The 16,785-nt window shown below is 42.4% G+C and overlaps 1 protein-coding gene across 4 annotated transcripts in view; it reads right to left on the bottom strand.

The window, feature by feature from the left end:
• msrab (methionine sulfoxide reductase Ab) overlaps positions 1 to 16,785 on the bottom strand; it is a 66,159-nt gene that overhangs the window by 22,037 nt on the left and 27,337 nt on the right. For all 4 annotated transcript variants that reach the window (XM_061843543.1, XM_061843546.1, XM_061843545.1 and 1 more), the window contains 3 exons: positions 13,386 to 13,454; positions 13,180 to 13,299; positions 10,020 to 10,124 (listed from right to left, as the gene is read on the bottom strand). In XM_061843543.1, coding sequence (XP_061699527.1) covers positions 10,020 to 10,124; positions 13,180 to 13,299; positions 13,386 to 13,454 — 294 coding nt within the window. The remainder of the gene's footprint in view (positions 1 to 10,019; positions 10,125 to 13,179; positions 13,300 to 13,385; positions 13,455 to 16,785) is intronic.

Here is a 16,785-nt window from a genome sequence, read left to right as displayed (position 1 = left end):
ACACTCTAGATTTGGCTTCACGGGTCACATAAAATCATGTGGCGGGCCAGATCTGGCCCCCGGACCTTGACTTTGACACCTTTGAGATATAAAATTCTGGTCAACAATTGACGACCGGCAGGCATGCGGGACTTGGTTGCTATGCCGCCATATGCTCTCGTCAGTCCTTGATTTTGATTCATTAACTGTGTTCAGCGGGATCCTCCCGTTACCGGTTGACTTTAAATCTCATCTTGACGACTTCATCTCAACACGACGGCTTTAAGTCTCATCCCGTTGACTTTAAACGTTGTCGCGACGACTCTAACTCAAGTCCCGGGCGTTTTATTTTCGTCTCGCAAGGTGACCCTAATATGCCATCCTAATTATATACTCTTTACTTGACAAACATTTTTGGTGTATTGTCAAAATATAATGAAGGAAACCTCACATTGCTGATGACACGCAAATTCGGGAGAAGGGTGCCAAGAAATGCACAACAATAAAGACTTCTGTACTAGTAAAAACTAGACTAAATAAATGTGGAAATGCTAAAGGCCTGCAATTTGAGCAAAAGAAAAGAGATTTTATTTCATGGTAATTTACATGTTATTTAAATTTGAAATTTAAATTAAATTAAATTAAATTAAATTTAAATTTTTTAATCTACTGATTACAGACACACACACACAATAAAAACTTTTGCACCTCACATTAGACAGTTTTTATGTTGATGTATGATCTCTTTGCATGAAGTTGCGTATGTGCACACAGACATAAATTTTCATATCATTTGATATTATCCTTATGTGCCGCTCCTGTCCACTTGATCCAGTGTAAAACCGCCACTTCCCCACAGAGGGACTAATAAAAGCTGACTATTCGGCCACCATTTGCACTACAGTGCAATCCAAATAAATGATAGCGACAAATTGTCGATGATTGCACCCTCCCTTATGTTTTTTTTTCTTCGTCGTCTTCTTTTTTTTTTTTGGGGTGGTGCTGCGTTCGTGCTAGTAGGTTGTGGCGTGCCCTGCGGTCCCGCTACGGCTGCGTGTGCGTGCCAGCACAGCCCTCGCTCTCCCTCTCTCGCTCGCTGTTCTCTCTCAGCTGCTATTTTTGCCCTCGTCTTATGTAAGCCGCCACTGATGCGCTGGAGACAGAGGCAGAGTTTGGGATGGTGAGAGCATCCCCGGTGGACGCGCGCACGCACACGTGCACGTTTGAATGTGTGACAATATAAAGAGCCAAACAGTAAAAGGATGCATGGCTAGCAAAATGGCATACGAGGTGTGTGTGTGTGTGTGTGTGTGTGCGTGTGTGTGTGTGTGTGTGCGCGTGTGTATGTGTGTTTGCGATGCGAGGATGAAGTCTTCATCACGATCACTACTGTTGGCTTGCGTATATTTTGCATGACAGGAGCTCTCAAACATGACTTCATGGTTCTGGGCGTGCTGTCAGAGCCCAGTGACCCTTGCGCTCTTTATTTTTAGCTACTTCCAATCTAACACATTATTCTTGCTCTCCTTAAATGAGTCCAAATAAGCACACTCACACACACACGCACATGCATACACAGCTACATATTTTCCAAATCCAGCGTTACTCACGCAGTGTTACGCCCAGTATATTTACGTAATCGTTTAGAAAAAAAAAAAAAGAATCACGACAAAATCAAGCTAGAGCAATTACGGACTAATCAATTTTTTGAAAGTATCTATAAGTTGCTGTACTATGTAACTTTAGGAGTATTTTGTACATTAAGTATGAGGGATGTAAATGTACAGTATTCATATTATATGTAAATATGTATGGAACAGGCGGCACGGTGGATCAGCTGGTAAAGCATTGGCCTCACAGTTCTAAAGTCCCGGGTTAAATCCCGACCCCGCCTGTGTGGAGTTTGCATGTTAGGGTTAGGGTTATGCCCATACGTGCATTTGTACATGCAGCTTCTCCTGAAGGCAGGGCTGTTAAAGTCATTTTTCTCACGGGCTACATTGTTCTTCCGGTTTCCCTCAGAGGGCCGTTATGACTATGGAACAAAAATATTTAATCATCTCATAATATTTACATCATCAATTTACAAACTAGTTTTGGAATCAGAAATCAAGGGTAATGTGTTTTTCAACCATTCACGTTTGATCACACAAAAACACTTGTAATATCTCAACTTTATCGTTTACGATATATGACAATTTGAAATTTTGGCAGAGATTTTTACAAGAATCACAGAAATTGACAATCTAGATTTGGCTTCGCGGGCCGCATAAAATCACGTGGCTGGCCAGATATGGTCCCCGGGCCTTGAGTTTGACACCTGTGCTTTTCAATTGCACTTTCACTAACTCTTTTGACAAATTTCCTACATCCATCCATTTTTTTTGTAGCTCTAATATTATTCCTTAAGTGCTTCACTGGTCTACTTACACACTGAAAGGCGCGTAAACTAGTTTAATGTGTTATTGTGTTCTTACCTATGAAACATTGTAAATTGAGAGTATATCAGGACCCCTGTAGTGATACTCCAAGAAGAAATATTGCAATATTTTGTCCAATGTGCATTGTATTTGCATTCTGGATTTTGAGCACAACTATACCATGAAAGCGCAAAGAAAGAGAATAAAATATATATATCTGCAGTATTCCAATGGGATACAATTATCACTAGTTCACTAGCTACCAAGGCCACTAATGGTTGTTTTTTCTTCAAGGGCATAAAAAGCACAGATGTATGGAACAGACTGCAAACGTTGCTATTGTGAAGTCCACCTTTTTTTTTCCAATTTTCTCATCAAAACACATACCTTGCTTCTATGCTTATCCATTCACATCTTAAATGTATTGCTGCAAGGTGCATAAATGGTCCTCTAATGATGCCTTTTTTTGTTGTTGTTGTTCGTCTTCCAAACAGACATCTTTGTAAGTTTAACATCATCAAAAGGACACGCAAAAGAAGTGCCCCCCCCCCACACACACACACAAACGTACACGTGCCTGGCAATCTCCATAAATTACGGCCGTCAAGCGTGCGCCAGGGTGTAATAAGTGACACCTGGTAATGAGCACACCATGTGTGGGGGTGACAAGGGTCAGGGTCAGGGTTCAAGGTGACCTCCCATTTTTTTTTTTTTTTTTTTTTTAAAGAAGGTTGAACATTTAGGAGATGTGATGACTCAGGTTGACATGGGAGTACCCCCAAAAGGGAATTGGCGTGTGTCGCAGCCAGCTGGGGTGAAGACATGATTATTGGGGAATATTCATGCTCATTTGTCAGGGACCAACGACCAGCAGCATGACTAAGCAGATGGGCTGATTGGCTTCTATTTTGGGATTGGATCCCATTCATGCCACAACAATGGGCAAGCTGCAATGTCGGTTTTGTTGCATTTGTACCACTTTTAAAAATGCATTGATTATATATGCAAGCGCATCATGTAGTCAAGTCCAGACTTGGCAGTTACAATGTCTCGGATAAGTTCAACTGAATATTGCAATTGCAGGCCTCCACTTAGGGTGAAACATTATCATTTGGATTTCCACCAAATCACAGCAAAATATTAAAAAAAAAAAAGCTATACCATTTTTCTATATGATATTAAATACATAGAAAATCTTTACATGTTTTGGAGCTTAGATGTAGTGCCATATATTAATACAAATGATCTACGAAATTATTGTACTGTCGTTCATCACTACTAGACAATGTTTTAAGACATTTTTACGCCAAGTTTAACTGTCATTTTTAAAGACGATTAAGGCCTTAATTTTGGAAATTCAAATTTAAAAGCTTTTGAGGATCTCCGGACACACCCACCCACCCCACAGTATAGGTAAAAAAAAATTTCACTGGGATTCCTGCATTATTCACAAAGAACCCAAGAAAAATGTAGACAAAAATGCTCCTGCAATAGTTGAAGTGCAACATGCAAATGTATTCCAGTTTGATTAGCGTTCTTACGGGCATTTTTGTCAGCGACAAAGTGGACAATGACAGGGTGAACATTTTACTAACTCTTACTCTTTTTTCAATTATTTTTTATTTTATTAATTTATTATCCCCTTTATATTGTATATACAGTACCTTATACATATTTTAAAGCTGTATGAACATCTTACTCATGAATCATCCACATACTCCTATTAACCGCTACTGCAGTCTTATAAACACTTTCTACACTCTTAAACACTTTTTAAACTCTAAGGAGAAGAAGAAGAAGAAGAAGAAGAAGAAGAAGGAGAAGAGAAGAGATAGCAAGGGTGGACGACTTCCAAACCTTGGGGTAAACAATACAGAGGAATGGAGAGTGCGGTAAGGAAGTGAAGAAACAGGTCGAAGCGGGGTGGAACAGTTGGCGGAAGGTGTCTGGTGTTCTATGTGACAGTAGGAAAAGTCTCCGCGAGGATGAAGGGCAAAGTTTATAAAACAGTAGTGAGGTCGGCCATGATGTACAGGTTAGAGACGGTAGCTCTGAAGAAACAACAGGAAGCAGAACTTGAGGTACCAGAAATGAAGATGTTGAGGTTCTCGCTCGGAGTGAGCGGGTTGGATAGGATTAGAAATGAGCTCATTAGAGCGAAAGCCAAAGTTGGATGTTTTGGAGACAAAGTTCGAGAGAGAGCAGACTTCGATGGTTTGGACGTGTTCAGAGGAGAGAGAGTGAGTATATTGGTAGAAGGGTGCTGAGGATGGATCTGCCAGGCAAAAGAGTGAGAGGAAGACCAGAGAAAAGGTTGACGGATGTTGTGAGGGAAAACATGAGGACTCTGGGTGTTAGAGAGGAAGATACATGAGATAGGCTTAGATGGAAAAAGATGACATGCTGTGGCGAACCCTAATCGGGACAAGCCGAAAGGAAAAGAAGAATAAACTCTTCCATATAGTAATGCAGTCATACTGTGCATTAGGTGCATTTTATTCCTTGCAATGTGCTTTCATGAATTTTTCTTTTCTTTTTTTTAGTTTTAATAATTTCATGTAGGAAGCTTTTCTTTGACCACAATTAAAATTATAGCTTACACAAAAAATCCTGTAATATGTCAAATTATACATGATACAAACATAAAGAAATAGCTGCAAAGTGCTGAATTTGCAGTAGGTGAACCGTGACAATGCGGGGGAACACCGTATTGTTTTACTATTCGGCCAAAGCGTGCATGTGTGTGCAAACACTATCAAAGCTAAAGAATGGCGATGCTCGTTCACTGATGCAGCATCAGTAAGTCATATCATAAATAGTACATGGCCTCAAAAAATAAAAAGGATGGAGGGAAGAAGAGTGAAAGGAGACAAAGAGGAGGAGAAGGAGAGGGGGTAAAGGCCTTGGTTGTTAAGATGAACAGCGGTGGGGGTGGAGGAGGGGAGCCGAGGAAGAGCAGGGATGATGTTGTGTGGGGGGGGGTTGGATGAGGAGCTGCGAGGAGAGAGTGACTAAGAGATAAAAGAAGAGCGAGGGGATGAGAGAGTGTTTATGTGGTGAGCGGATGGCCTCAGGGAACCGTCGACTCGCTGCGCTACTCTGCGGATGTGCTGACGGGCCGCACGTTCGTTCAGTCGCTTGCCTTGTGGGCCCGCCGCAAAGAAGGAAAGGGGCAGGTGAGACGGGTGAGAGACGATGCGAAGTGAGCTTGTTCTGAGAGTGGAGATGGGTTAAAAAAATAAAATAAAATGGAATTGGAACATGTTTGGTTAGGTTAGGGAATAATAAAGTGATTGTGGAGCTTAACGCAAAGTCGGGGGAGGGGCAAGATGTGTTGGAACAGCTCGAAAAGACGATCCTTAGGGGAAAACATGGAAGGGAGAAAGAAAAAAAAAAATCAAGGCCTTCCTGTGAACCAATATGGATGTATGAGCAATTAAAATGGGAATAAGTTGGCAGCTTGATGCGCATAGGCGTACGTATCGTCGTAAATATCAAACTGCGCTTCCTGCCTCCGCCGCCGTTGCACTTTGACACGCCGATGTCACTTTTGTGAGTTTGTCACCACGCGCTCATGTGTTGAGTTTGCATTATTGAAGAGTCATCATGACGCAAAGACATAAGGGCCCTTTGATTTTTTTTTTTTTAAGGGAGTGGGGTGGAAGTAGGAGGTATGTGTGTGCGTGAGTACATATGTGTGTGTGTGTGGGGGGGGGGGGTCGTCTTTATGCAACATCCCAGAGAAACCAGCAGACTGAGACTAGTGTTGCTGAATATGGAAAGAGGGCACACGGCAAAGGCTGCCGGGAGTTTCTGATTGGCTGCTAATGTTGCTATCCAGGCCAGGATTGGCGGAGTCGACGCGAGCCCCGACATCACGTTGTCGGGACTAAACCCCTTTGAACTGAGGCAAAGCGGCGCGGCGCACGTCCCGAAACGGGCGTAACATGCATCCATACGTGACAGCCGCCGCCGACAAAGTGGGCAAGGGTGGGGTCTCCCCACCCCCCACCGCCCCCAAACATGAAACTCCTGCTTTTCTATATCGTATCTAAGTGATGAACTTCCTTCCTGCGCTCCGCCATTCTCTTCTGAGTCCATCAGTGTAAGGTGGACGGAATAAATTGGAGCTTAAGCATGCGTGAAGGCACAGCCAGCGGGCCACATCATGCCACATTTGTCAAATCAGAGGATTTTTTTTTCGGAGGGGGGGGGTGGGGGGGCTGCACGTGAACAAGGCGGGTGGTGGTGGGGTAGGTCGGGTCGGCGACGACGGCACTGAGTTACGCTTGGGAAGTGAAAGAAAATGGAAAAATGTGCGCTTCTTTTGAAAGGTTTTTCTTAACCGTGGCATGGAGTGCATAGACAACAAACGGCGCAGGCTGTAAATAAAACATGAGAGGAAGACAGGGCTGTGAGTCAGGGGAAACGCATGACTAGTCGGCACAGCTCCCTCGGTGCGTCTTTGCCCGTGGTGCTGACACACAACACGACCTACAGCGCCACTGCTCTCCAATGACCTCGACGACCCCTTCGTTTCACCCTTTTCTAAGATTGGTTTCCAGAATGACACTCGCAGGCCAACGTGCTCTAATTTCAATTTTTTTCATTTAAATAAATACTACACTGTCATCGCTACTCTCCATTGACCTCGATGACCCCTCCGTTTCCATCTTTTTCATCTTCGGTTCCGATGTGACACTCACCGGCCGCCATGTTCGGAGGCCCCGTAGCTCAGTGGTTAGAGCAGTGGTTTGGTAAACCAGGGGTTGTGGGTTCGTATCCCACTGGGGCCTCCACTCCCTGAGAAGGGTTGCGTCAGGAAGGGCATCCGGCGTAAAAATTGTGCCACACATATATGTGCGTTCATCTGAGATGACACGCTGTGGCGACCCCGAAAGGGACAAGCCGAAAGAAACTTACATGCATTTTACACGGTCACCATTGTCAAACCCTTATTAATTGTCCAGGCAATAATTTAAAGGAATTTTTATATGGATAAATCAGCTTTTTTAACCATTTTTTTATAGTTAGGCCTTTTATGTGCTTCCCTACCCTTCAAGTGATACACAATTACTTTAGGTGTACAGACAAATGTGTACTTCATGAAAACAAGTCTCCACTTAAATATTTCAAAATTTAGTTCATGACAATTTTCATAGAAACTTCAATGAATCAATTTCTAAAATAATTTTCAATTGATTTGATTAGTGAACACTTGCCGATTATTCGATTAATTTTGACACATCTAACGGATGGGTGCGCCGGATATTATGTGACAGACGAAAAATAGGTAGAACTTTGTTACGTTTTGTCTGACACACAGATTAGCATTAGTTAGCTTTAGCTTCTGATAAGTGCCACGTGATTGCAAAGAGAACAACACCTTGACATGTGGTATTTGTGTTTGTTGATGTCTTTATGTGCTCCATCGAAACAGTGTAGTGTATGAAATATGGGTGTCCCGATCCTATCACGTGATCAAAAATCAGCTTCGATCATGTGATTTTCAAATGATTGAGATTAGGTGAAAGACAGAAAAAGATTTTGATTCATTTTCTTATATGTTAAATGTCACATAGTGACGTAATTATCTAAAGGTACAAAATCATGCCATATGGAACAGTAATAATTTTCTTTCATATTAAACAGAACTTTGTGGGGTATTTTTTAGGACTGGTATATTATAAATGACTGAAAGTGAAGATGGAGATTCTGCGTGTTTGTGTGTGTGTCTGTGCGTGACACTCACAAATACAGTTTCTACCCTGCCTGAGCATGCTTTGACTGTTTCACAATACTCCAGCTGTACTTTACTTTTAAGCTAAAGACACAACAAAAATTCATTAATCACATTGTATATTCAAATAGAAGATGCGATTATTTTAGAAATTATCGCTTAATGCTATCAATCCATAGAAAAAAAACCCCTTGACGTTATAGCTAGAATCGGCATTAGAGCACAGGTGGGATTAACCTACAAATAAGCAAACAATAATACAGAAACTCTGTATTACCACACGCAGAAAATAGGTAATATACTCACAGGGATAAACAGTTTCAGACAAGAGTTTACATCCACTGTGCAAATACACGTTTCATTTTTTGTCTCACTGTTTGAAGTCAAATCGGACTAAATCTCTCCGATCAGTCAAGATCACATATTAAATGTTGAGTTTTTTGTTTATACGTATCGGATCGGGAATCAGTACTGGTAGACACTTAGAGTCAAAGTCTCGGGCTTGGTAGCAAAAAAAAAAAAAAAAAAAAAAGAAGAAAATGTGATCAGGACATCACTACGGTCGTCTTAACGCGCACTCAAAACATGTAATACTTAAGAGCCCCCAGAGTCTTTCCACATTAAATGAACCGCAATGTCACAGTCTTTTGCTCTCACCATCCTTCTTTTAAGAAAAAGGCTCCAAAAAGCCAAATTAAAATCTAAAACACACACCATGCAGTGAATGCGATGCTGGCTGAAGTGAAGTCCAACGATGAAAATTCCCTGTCAATTTCGACGATATTTAAACCGCGTTTTTCCCTCAAATTTGGGTCAAACTTTACGAGCATGAAGGCGTTTCAGAGTTGATGCCTCTGCTGTATTTGGGTCATGTTGAATATGTAAGTGCAATCATGACTGATTCAAAACATGACGGCACGGACTAAAGTAATGTCACAGAGTACATGTGGTGCGTGCGTGCATGTTGGTGTGTGCAGCGGTGACAATCGGGCCTATAAATCTTTGATTCACCTCCTCCCAACTTGTCATACGCCTGGCCCCCTTTCGTCTTTCCATTCCATGTGAGTGAGCGGAGGAGCTCTTTGCCTGTCCTCTCGCTCACTCCTCATCCTCATCCAGCACCCTCCTGGTGCTTTACTGCTCTTACATCAGCCCCTTCCGAGAGACCAGGCCAAAGAGAAGATTCACAAAGAGATGATTGTACAACCTGTACAATTTCTGAGTTCAACTAAACACGGCAGCTTTTTTTTTTTCATTTTTGGAAAATGTGATGATAAACCAAAGAGGAGGGAGGATACGCTAACAGCAAAATCTAAACCAAAATCTTAATTTCCCGTTGTCTTATTTTTTCACATGTTGTTACTATGCTTTTAATCTATATCATACACTAAAATGCACATTTCTTTCTATTACCAACAAGTAACAAAAATGTGTTGTGTTTTCAGAGGCTGGAACAGATGATTTCAATTCATTTCAGTTAGAAAAATTGATTTGAGAGACAAATAAAGTGAGTTGCAAATTGTGAGTCAAGGTACCACTATATATCGGTATTCTTTTAAAATATTGACAGATTGGGAAATGATACAAAATTCTGGGACTTACAGCACACATAAAGTATGAAACTGATTCCCCACATCGTGCGGATATTTTTGGGGGAGCGTCACAAACCACACTGGCATGTCTCTCCATGGATGGCTGGATGTCAGACACATTAACACACTCTGCCATTGACTTATACCCATGAGACCTCCCCCCAACACCACAAACTCGTCTGGGCAGAATCCTTCTGCTCCAATACACCCTTCCCCGGGTCCCCTTCGGGATGGCCCTGGTTTGATAGGCAATGTGTTTTTGGGGTGTGCGCATGCGAGGGCTTCTACCTTGTGTTGGATCGTGGTTCTCCCAGAAGAGTTTCAGCAGCTCCGCGAGGCTGATGTCTTCGGGAGAGAAGACCACCCTCACCACCTCGGTGTGTCCGGTCAGACCTGCCGGACAGAACACAATCAAGAAAACAAAACAAAGTATCAATAATAGTAACAAAACAGACTTCATTTTATAAAAAAGTGGTAAGTTTGCGAAAAGTTTGAATTTTAAAATAAAATTGCTGTACTGTTGCAGGAAAAAAGTGAGTGTTGAAAGAATGAAGTTACACATTCCACATTCCATTTTTTTCTTTCCATTCACACACACGTATGAATAGTATATATTGTATATATAGTTTAATTACATGGGAAATGTAGTGTCGTGGAAAAAAAATGTATTGCGAAAAATTTTCAAGAATTGTTTAATATAATTACCGTAATTTCCGGTCTATAAGATGTGACTTTTTTCACACGCTTTCAATCCTGCGGTGTATGCGGCTAATTTGTGCGTTTTTTTTTAACGGCCGCAAGGGGGCACTCGAGCGGAAAAGGTAAGAGTGAGACCGGTGGAATATATGTGCCGAGGAAGTGACTTTTACCAGTTCGGCCCTGATAGCCCTGCGCTAGTGGGTTACTGCCATGTCTCAGTGATTTTTACCGGTGTGTTTTCTTTTAACCGGCCCTGTTAGCACGGTGCTAGCATTAGTGCGGCTCTAGCGTGAGCGTTAATCTCTCTGTGTACCGTCTTTCTTTGTAAATATCTCGTGTTTCAATCTGGGCACTTGCGGCTTTTACACAGCTGCGGTGTATGTATGTACCAAATGATATTTCCTTTACAAATATACTGGGTGAGGCTTATAACCAAGTGCGCTCTGTAGGCCGGGAATTACGGTAATATTGTGAAAAAAAGTCAATGTTAGTCTGTGTATACCCTGCTGTACTGATGCTACAATGTACTGTAAATTGCATGCTGGGTAGCAAGCTTACGCTGCAAATATTTTATTTTTTTTATCACCATATCAGCAGCGACTCTCTTCAACAAGGCCTCCGTCCGGTTGTTTTGATCGGTTGTGTGTGATCGCTGCATTCACACCTGTCCAAACAAACTGCACCGAGGGGCTAAATGAAGCGTTCAACCCGAGTCAACTGTACAAGGCAGGTGCGAAAAATGCCTTGAGGGAGGCGCGCGTCAAGATTTGATGCTACTGTGACTTTGACAAAGTATCCTGTCCTCTCCACCCCCTGCAGTCAAAACTTTTTTCCTCCCCTTCACACTATCGAACCGAGGCTTTACCCGCTCACTTCTTTTTGTTGCAACTCTGTAGGAGCTTGTATAGCGCAAACGTGTTCTCAATCTTAACTCCTACCCATTTATATTCTTAATGTGTCGCATTCTCAGTTGTTTACTCTGACCCGTTTTGAAACAGTGACTTGTGACACAATACCCGCCACATGATACTGAGATTGGAGCGGTTCTGTTGTTGGAAATAAATCTGTAATGTTGACGGCTTCATCCAGGCCATTTGGGGCTCATTTGGGCAATGTCCCTGTTCGAGTTTCATCAAAGTACTGTACAAGCCCTGATATTTGCTTGAAATGTCAGCCTTAAAACAGGCTGTTCAATTTCTGGCCTGGGAACGCAACATTTCCATCAGCAGTTCATTTGACACGATTGATTATGTTTTGTTCAGAGGCCCTGAAACAGAAAAAATAACACCTGGATGCGCACATTTGCCGAGATTTTGATAATGTTGAGGCCCCCAAAAAGGTAATTAATTCATCCAACCGCCAATGAGGGATAATTTGGGCGAATTCTCCTGTAAGAGTTCATTCAAGGCCAACCCGTTGGAATTTATCTGAAACAGCTGCTTTAAACCAAAATGTCTGACTTTCTGCTCCATTTTGAGCATGGGTCCTTGAGACCTTTACGCATTACCTAATATGATAGACGTGTCAACAGAGTTTTGCTTTTTCCTGGAGTTTTTTCAGACTGATTATTAGATTGTAGGGAGCCCTTAATTACGTTTTCCCCAAAATTGGTGAATTTTTGGTCACGTTTAAGACACCGAAGATTCCAAGAGGGCCTTTGCACTCCCTGGTCCTCAGGCCCCTAATAAGTAATGCATTCCATGAGAACAACTTAACCTCTTTTGTCACATCACCACTCTCAAATCTGCCCTTTAATCCTTATGTAGCGTTACTCGCGCTTCCATCAGGCCTGTCTGTCTGCTTGACCGTTCCAACCCTGTTGCGTTGACAGCTCTTCACCGCGATGCCGTGGCCGACGTTCCGCTCCGTCACAGCCACTGGAGCGATGCCTGCACCTTCTCTTCCGGCCGTTCTTTCCTTCGGATGTTCTTTCCCGTCAGAAAGTTTTTTTTTTCCCCCCGCCCTCCCCCTCAAGGTCTGTCTGTCATCCAGCTCCATCCTATAACTGACGCACAATCCCTTGAAGGGCTTTCGCTCAGAATGTCTGCCAGCCAAAGCCCAAACCGTCTTTCTCGCCCTTTCCATGTCCGATTCTGCTTCGCCCGCCATCAGGACGTCGCACACATTCTCTACGTGCCTCTCGGAAAGCACGAGGAGTTCATAATTAAAGCGAGCCAAACAGACCCAGACATCTTCATTTGAATTATATATCAATGCACTACATGGATCTATTAGAATCTTGATGAGGAAACATGCAGACACACACCTACACACACCTACACACACACACACACACACACACACATACACACACAGGTAACCGGGTTGTTTGAGGGCTTTGAGATTTAAGATCATGCCAAATCACAGTCTCAGGGAACGGAGCCCACTGATGGCGCTTCATACGCGGTAACCTCAGCTGAGAAACGCCGCAGTTCAGCACAGAACGCAGCTCATCGTGTACAAGTAGGTCATGGGTGGGTGGGGATGGTAGAAGGAGGAGGTGGGTTGGGTTGGGGGGGGGGGTATATGCAGCCCATCTGGAGCAGTGCATTCCGAGTTTGCCTGCAGATGAAGGGAAGGCGGAGAGACGACGCGAGAGCTATAATGAGTCCGACTGTGGTACTTTTTCTGGTGCATCACACCGAACGACGGATCAAAGAGTATCGAGTTGTCTCACCGGTGAACTCCTCAGAAGAAATTGATCTTAAAATTCATCAGTAGAAAAAACATTCAGGGTTAAGTGCAATACCTGAGCAGACCTCCTCATAGGTGGGGTTGGGTGTAAAGCCGCCAGCGAAGCCCACCTGGGTAGAGAAAACCCCTGAAACTCTCCAGAAAAGCTTCTCTGCTCCCCAGAAACAGCCCATACCTGCAGACAAATAACTGCATTGCTTGTGACACCATTCAATCTTGGAGCAATTAATGACCGTAAAAAAATATGATTGAACCATTTACCAAACATGATCATCTCCATCCCTTCTGGGAAAGGCTCCACAGCGGCGTTCCCGTTGACTGCATGCTTGTCTGTGTGGCAAAAGAAGTGTGAAAAGATGGGGTGAGCAATTAACAAATGGTTTCCACATCTCAACTAACAGTATGCATGGAAAGAGGCCAATTGCTTTCACACCTATAGCAGGGGGTCCTCCGTTTAAGACAGCAGGTTACCCATGGACTGTAACAGAGTTGAGGGGATTCAAGTGACATGACTTTACTCAAACCAGACTTGAGTTGCCAGTTTCAGCACTTTGGACTTGCTTAGTTAAACTTATAAAATACTTGACTTGGGATTCGTGACACTAAACTTGAATGGCATGAAGTGACAATTTTTGCTCGTTTCTATTGGAAAATCTTCCTGTTCAAGGTAGAGTGTCATTCATTTTGTTTTTGAAAGAAGTTAATTTTGCGTTGTGCGAACGAAGCTGATGATCCACCAGTAAGAGGCCATCTTATAAAGTAAGTGCTGCGCTGACGCTTACTCACCTTTGGATTCAAGGATTATTTTTGTTTGTAAATCAAAGATAAACGACACAACCACTCTCACATCTGACCGTCATCTGTCACATAAAACCCACGGTTAAGCTTTGTTAACTTTGAAGTTTAGCTGGTGAAAGGTTAACTCGGCTTCATGTCGATTATGTTTAACTGATAAGAAAAAGAAACAACTAATACAGGCAATAGTCATAGAATCATCAAAAAATATGATTGTGAATATGCTAGTAGCGACAACTAACTAAAGCAATTAGCCACTGTGTGCAAAGTGGCTAATATGAGAATATGGTGAGATTGAACAAGATTGTATGATAGGATTTAATTACTTTACTTGACTTGCTTGAAATGTGTTGCAGTCTATCTGACTTGCTTGATCTTTGCCAAAGTAACCAAAATAAACCTAAAATGGCCGTCTTTTGTGTGTGTGTCCTGTGTCTACTCATAATAGACATGCTCACCAAATTTCATTTTGCTAAATTCAACTGGCCTTGGGGGCTGGATTGTCAAAAAAATTCCTGAGTGCACATGCCCAAGTTAATTGGGGGAGTCACACCAAAAAAATGGCAATTTATGTGGCCCAGGAATAATAATGAAAGATTTCAGTAGGGTACATATAATAAAACGGCCATAAAATAAATAAGCCAATAAAAAAGTCAATTAAAAGGTTTCACATTTTAATTATATCGATTGATTTTATATTTTTTTTATTTACTATTGCCACAAAAAAATTCCTCATTAGATTCTCACCCTGCCTTCCCTTTCTCAATATCCACTATTGAACAGGACAAAAATGAAAAGTACTACAAAGGTTTTTCCCTACCCTAAAGTACGGTGACATTTTTGTAGCGGATTGCCGATTAGCCTGCTTTTTTTTACTTAAAATTCATTTCCTGGAGAATTTTTCACCGATGAAAGAAGTAGGTGGGGCTGTTACTCCCTAAAGGTTCAGGGGCCTTTCGAGTGCGGTCTTGAGTGCTGCATATAAAATTGGATAAAGAACTAACAGTTACTTAAAATGCAGGTCAAGCGATCACATCAACGGATTTTTGTAAATCTACCAAGTAGGGAGGAAGTCTTAAAAAACAGTGGAGTGCCGAGTGAAGGGTGGTAACAAGGCTGGCACATGAACTTCTAATGGTACTACACGGAATTAACACTAAAAAGGAAGTCAGCGTGTGCAAACTAGGAGCGCATGTGATGTCGGTGCATCCCACAGATGTGTGAGGGGGATTAGACTTTGCTAAGAAGACTGAGGTGACTTAGCGTGCAAATCTCTGCTAAGCAAGGCTGGTTGGTACAGCAACCACTAATATTAGTCCACAGATAAACAGGCCAATGGGTACACGAAGAGCTTAGGCACACCAATAATGGATGTTTGCTCCGAGGTCAACCCAGCATAGCTCTCGAGCCGCTTAGACAGACATGATGTGTGATAATGACCTGAATACAAACAAAGTCATCGGACTGATAAAATAGTTCATTTCCTGGATGTTTTTATACTGAAACAGCAGGCCAAAAACCTGTGCTTAACCTCTACTACTTTTCAGATGATGAGATTACTATGAGCTTAACAATTCATTTTTTGTCCTGTCTAGTAGTCCCCAAAGAAGACTGAAAAAAAGATGACATCTGTCTGTCTTGTCTCACAGTCGCAATTTCCTTCTCAAAGGCCACTGCATCAAGATGGAACTTGAAAGCTACAAGATTTTCTTTTGGTACACAAAGTAGAGAACCCGGTGAAGGCAGGTTATAGTCGCAACTGCCCCGCTTCACACCTACATCCTGACATTTTCTTTGTTGCAATCGGACAAAATCTGCAAGAGAAATTTGTTCTTGAATGTCCCCTGGAAATGGCCAAAATGACCCTAACTGACCTTTAAATCAAAAACCCAGACTTCTTGTGTCTTTTCAGGCTATGGTTGGATAAGACTACATTGTGGGTCTACTCATTACAGATATTTTTACCAAATTTGATGTTGCTAAGGAAAGCTCTTCAGGACTTGCATTTGCTTTGACCTTGTGGATCTGAGTTACTGGAGTTTGGTGTTTAACGATGAGCTGTGCAACATTCCCGCCATGTTCCACCCACACATAACAATGACACCTCAAATCCCTCGCAATGTACGTATCACTGATCTGTCTTGTATTGTTAGCACATTTCGTATCAGTATTAGTAATATGAGTGCACACATATGTACCGCCTGTATTTTGTATTTGTAAAAATATAAGGGGGCAGTGACTTTTTCAGTCCTTAGCCAGTGAGGTGATTTAAAAAAAAATCCGCAGGCATTGCAGATACAATTCCCCTCCAGTCCTGTAGGTGGCAATGATACACGTTAGAAAATAATTCACAACTACCGCACAACACTGTTTTTCGAAGCTGAATCTGTTGGGTAACTGCCGATCCAATTTGGCCTAAATGTGAGCAGACTGCAATCTGCATCAAACTATAATGGCCTTCTGTTACCACCTCTTAAACCTTTGGTGGTCACGAACCTTGACTGAAATACACTTGGTGAAAGTTACCAATACAGAAACAACAAAAGGTAAAATGACGTGAGAAAATGCCCGTTCTTGCTTCTGCCAGCTGTTCACCAACTTCACTTCACACCTCCTTCCACCATCATGCCCTACGCTCTTCTAACCAACACAAGCATGCAATCAGATCGTTCTCACACCAGCTTCTGCTGTGGGTGTGTTACCCCCCCCCCCCCTGAAAACAGGAGCTGGCTGAGCTCCAAACTGTGCCAGACTTCTACCAGCATAAGCCCCAAACCTCCATCATCCCAAACTGTGACCAACCCGTATGCGTCAACAAGTACCTCACCGACCAAAAATAAGTTTGGAAAAGTCCAAAACAAGGGAT

The sequence above is a fragment of the Syngnathoides biaculeatus genome, chromosome 15 (genome assembly GCF_019802595.1).
Source record: "Syngnathoides biaculeatus isolate LvHL_M chromosome 15, ASM1980259v1, whole genome shotgun sequence".
Taxonomy (NCBI): Eukaryota; Metazoa; Chordata; class Actinopteri; order Syngnathiformes; family Syngnathidae; genus Syngnathoides; species Syngnathoides biaculeatus.
This window is presented reverse-complemented; position numbering and strand designations above follow the sequence as displayed.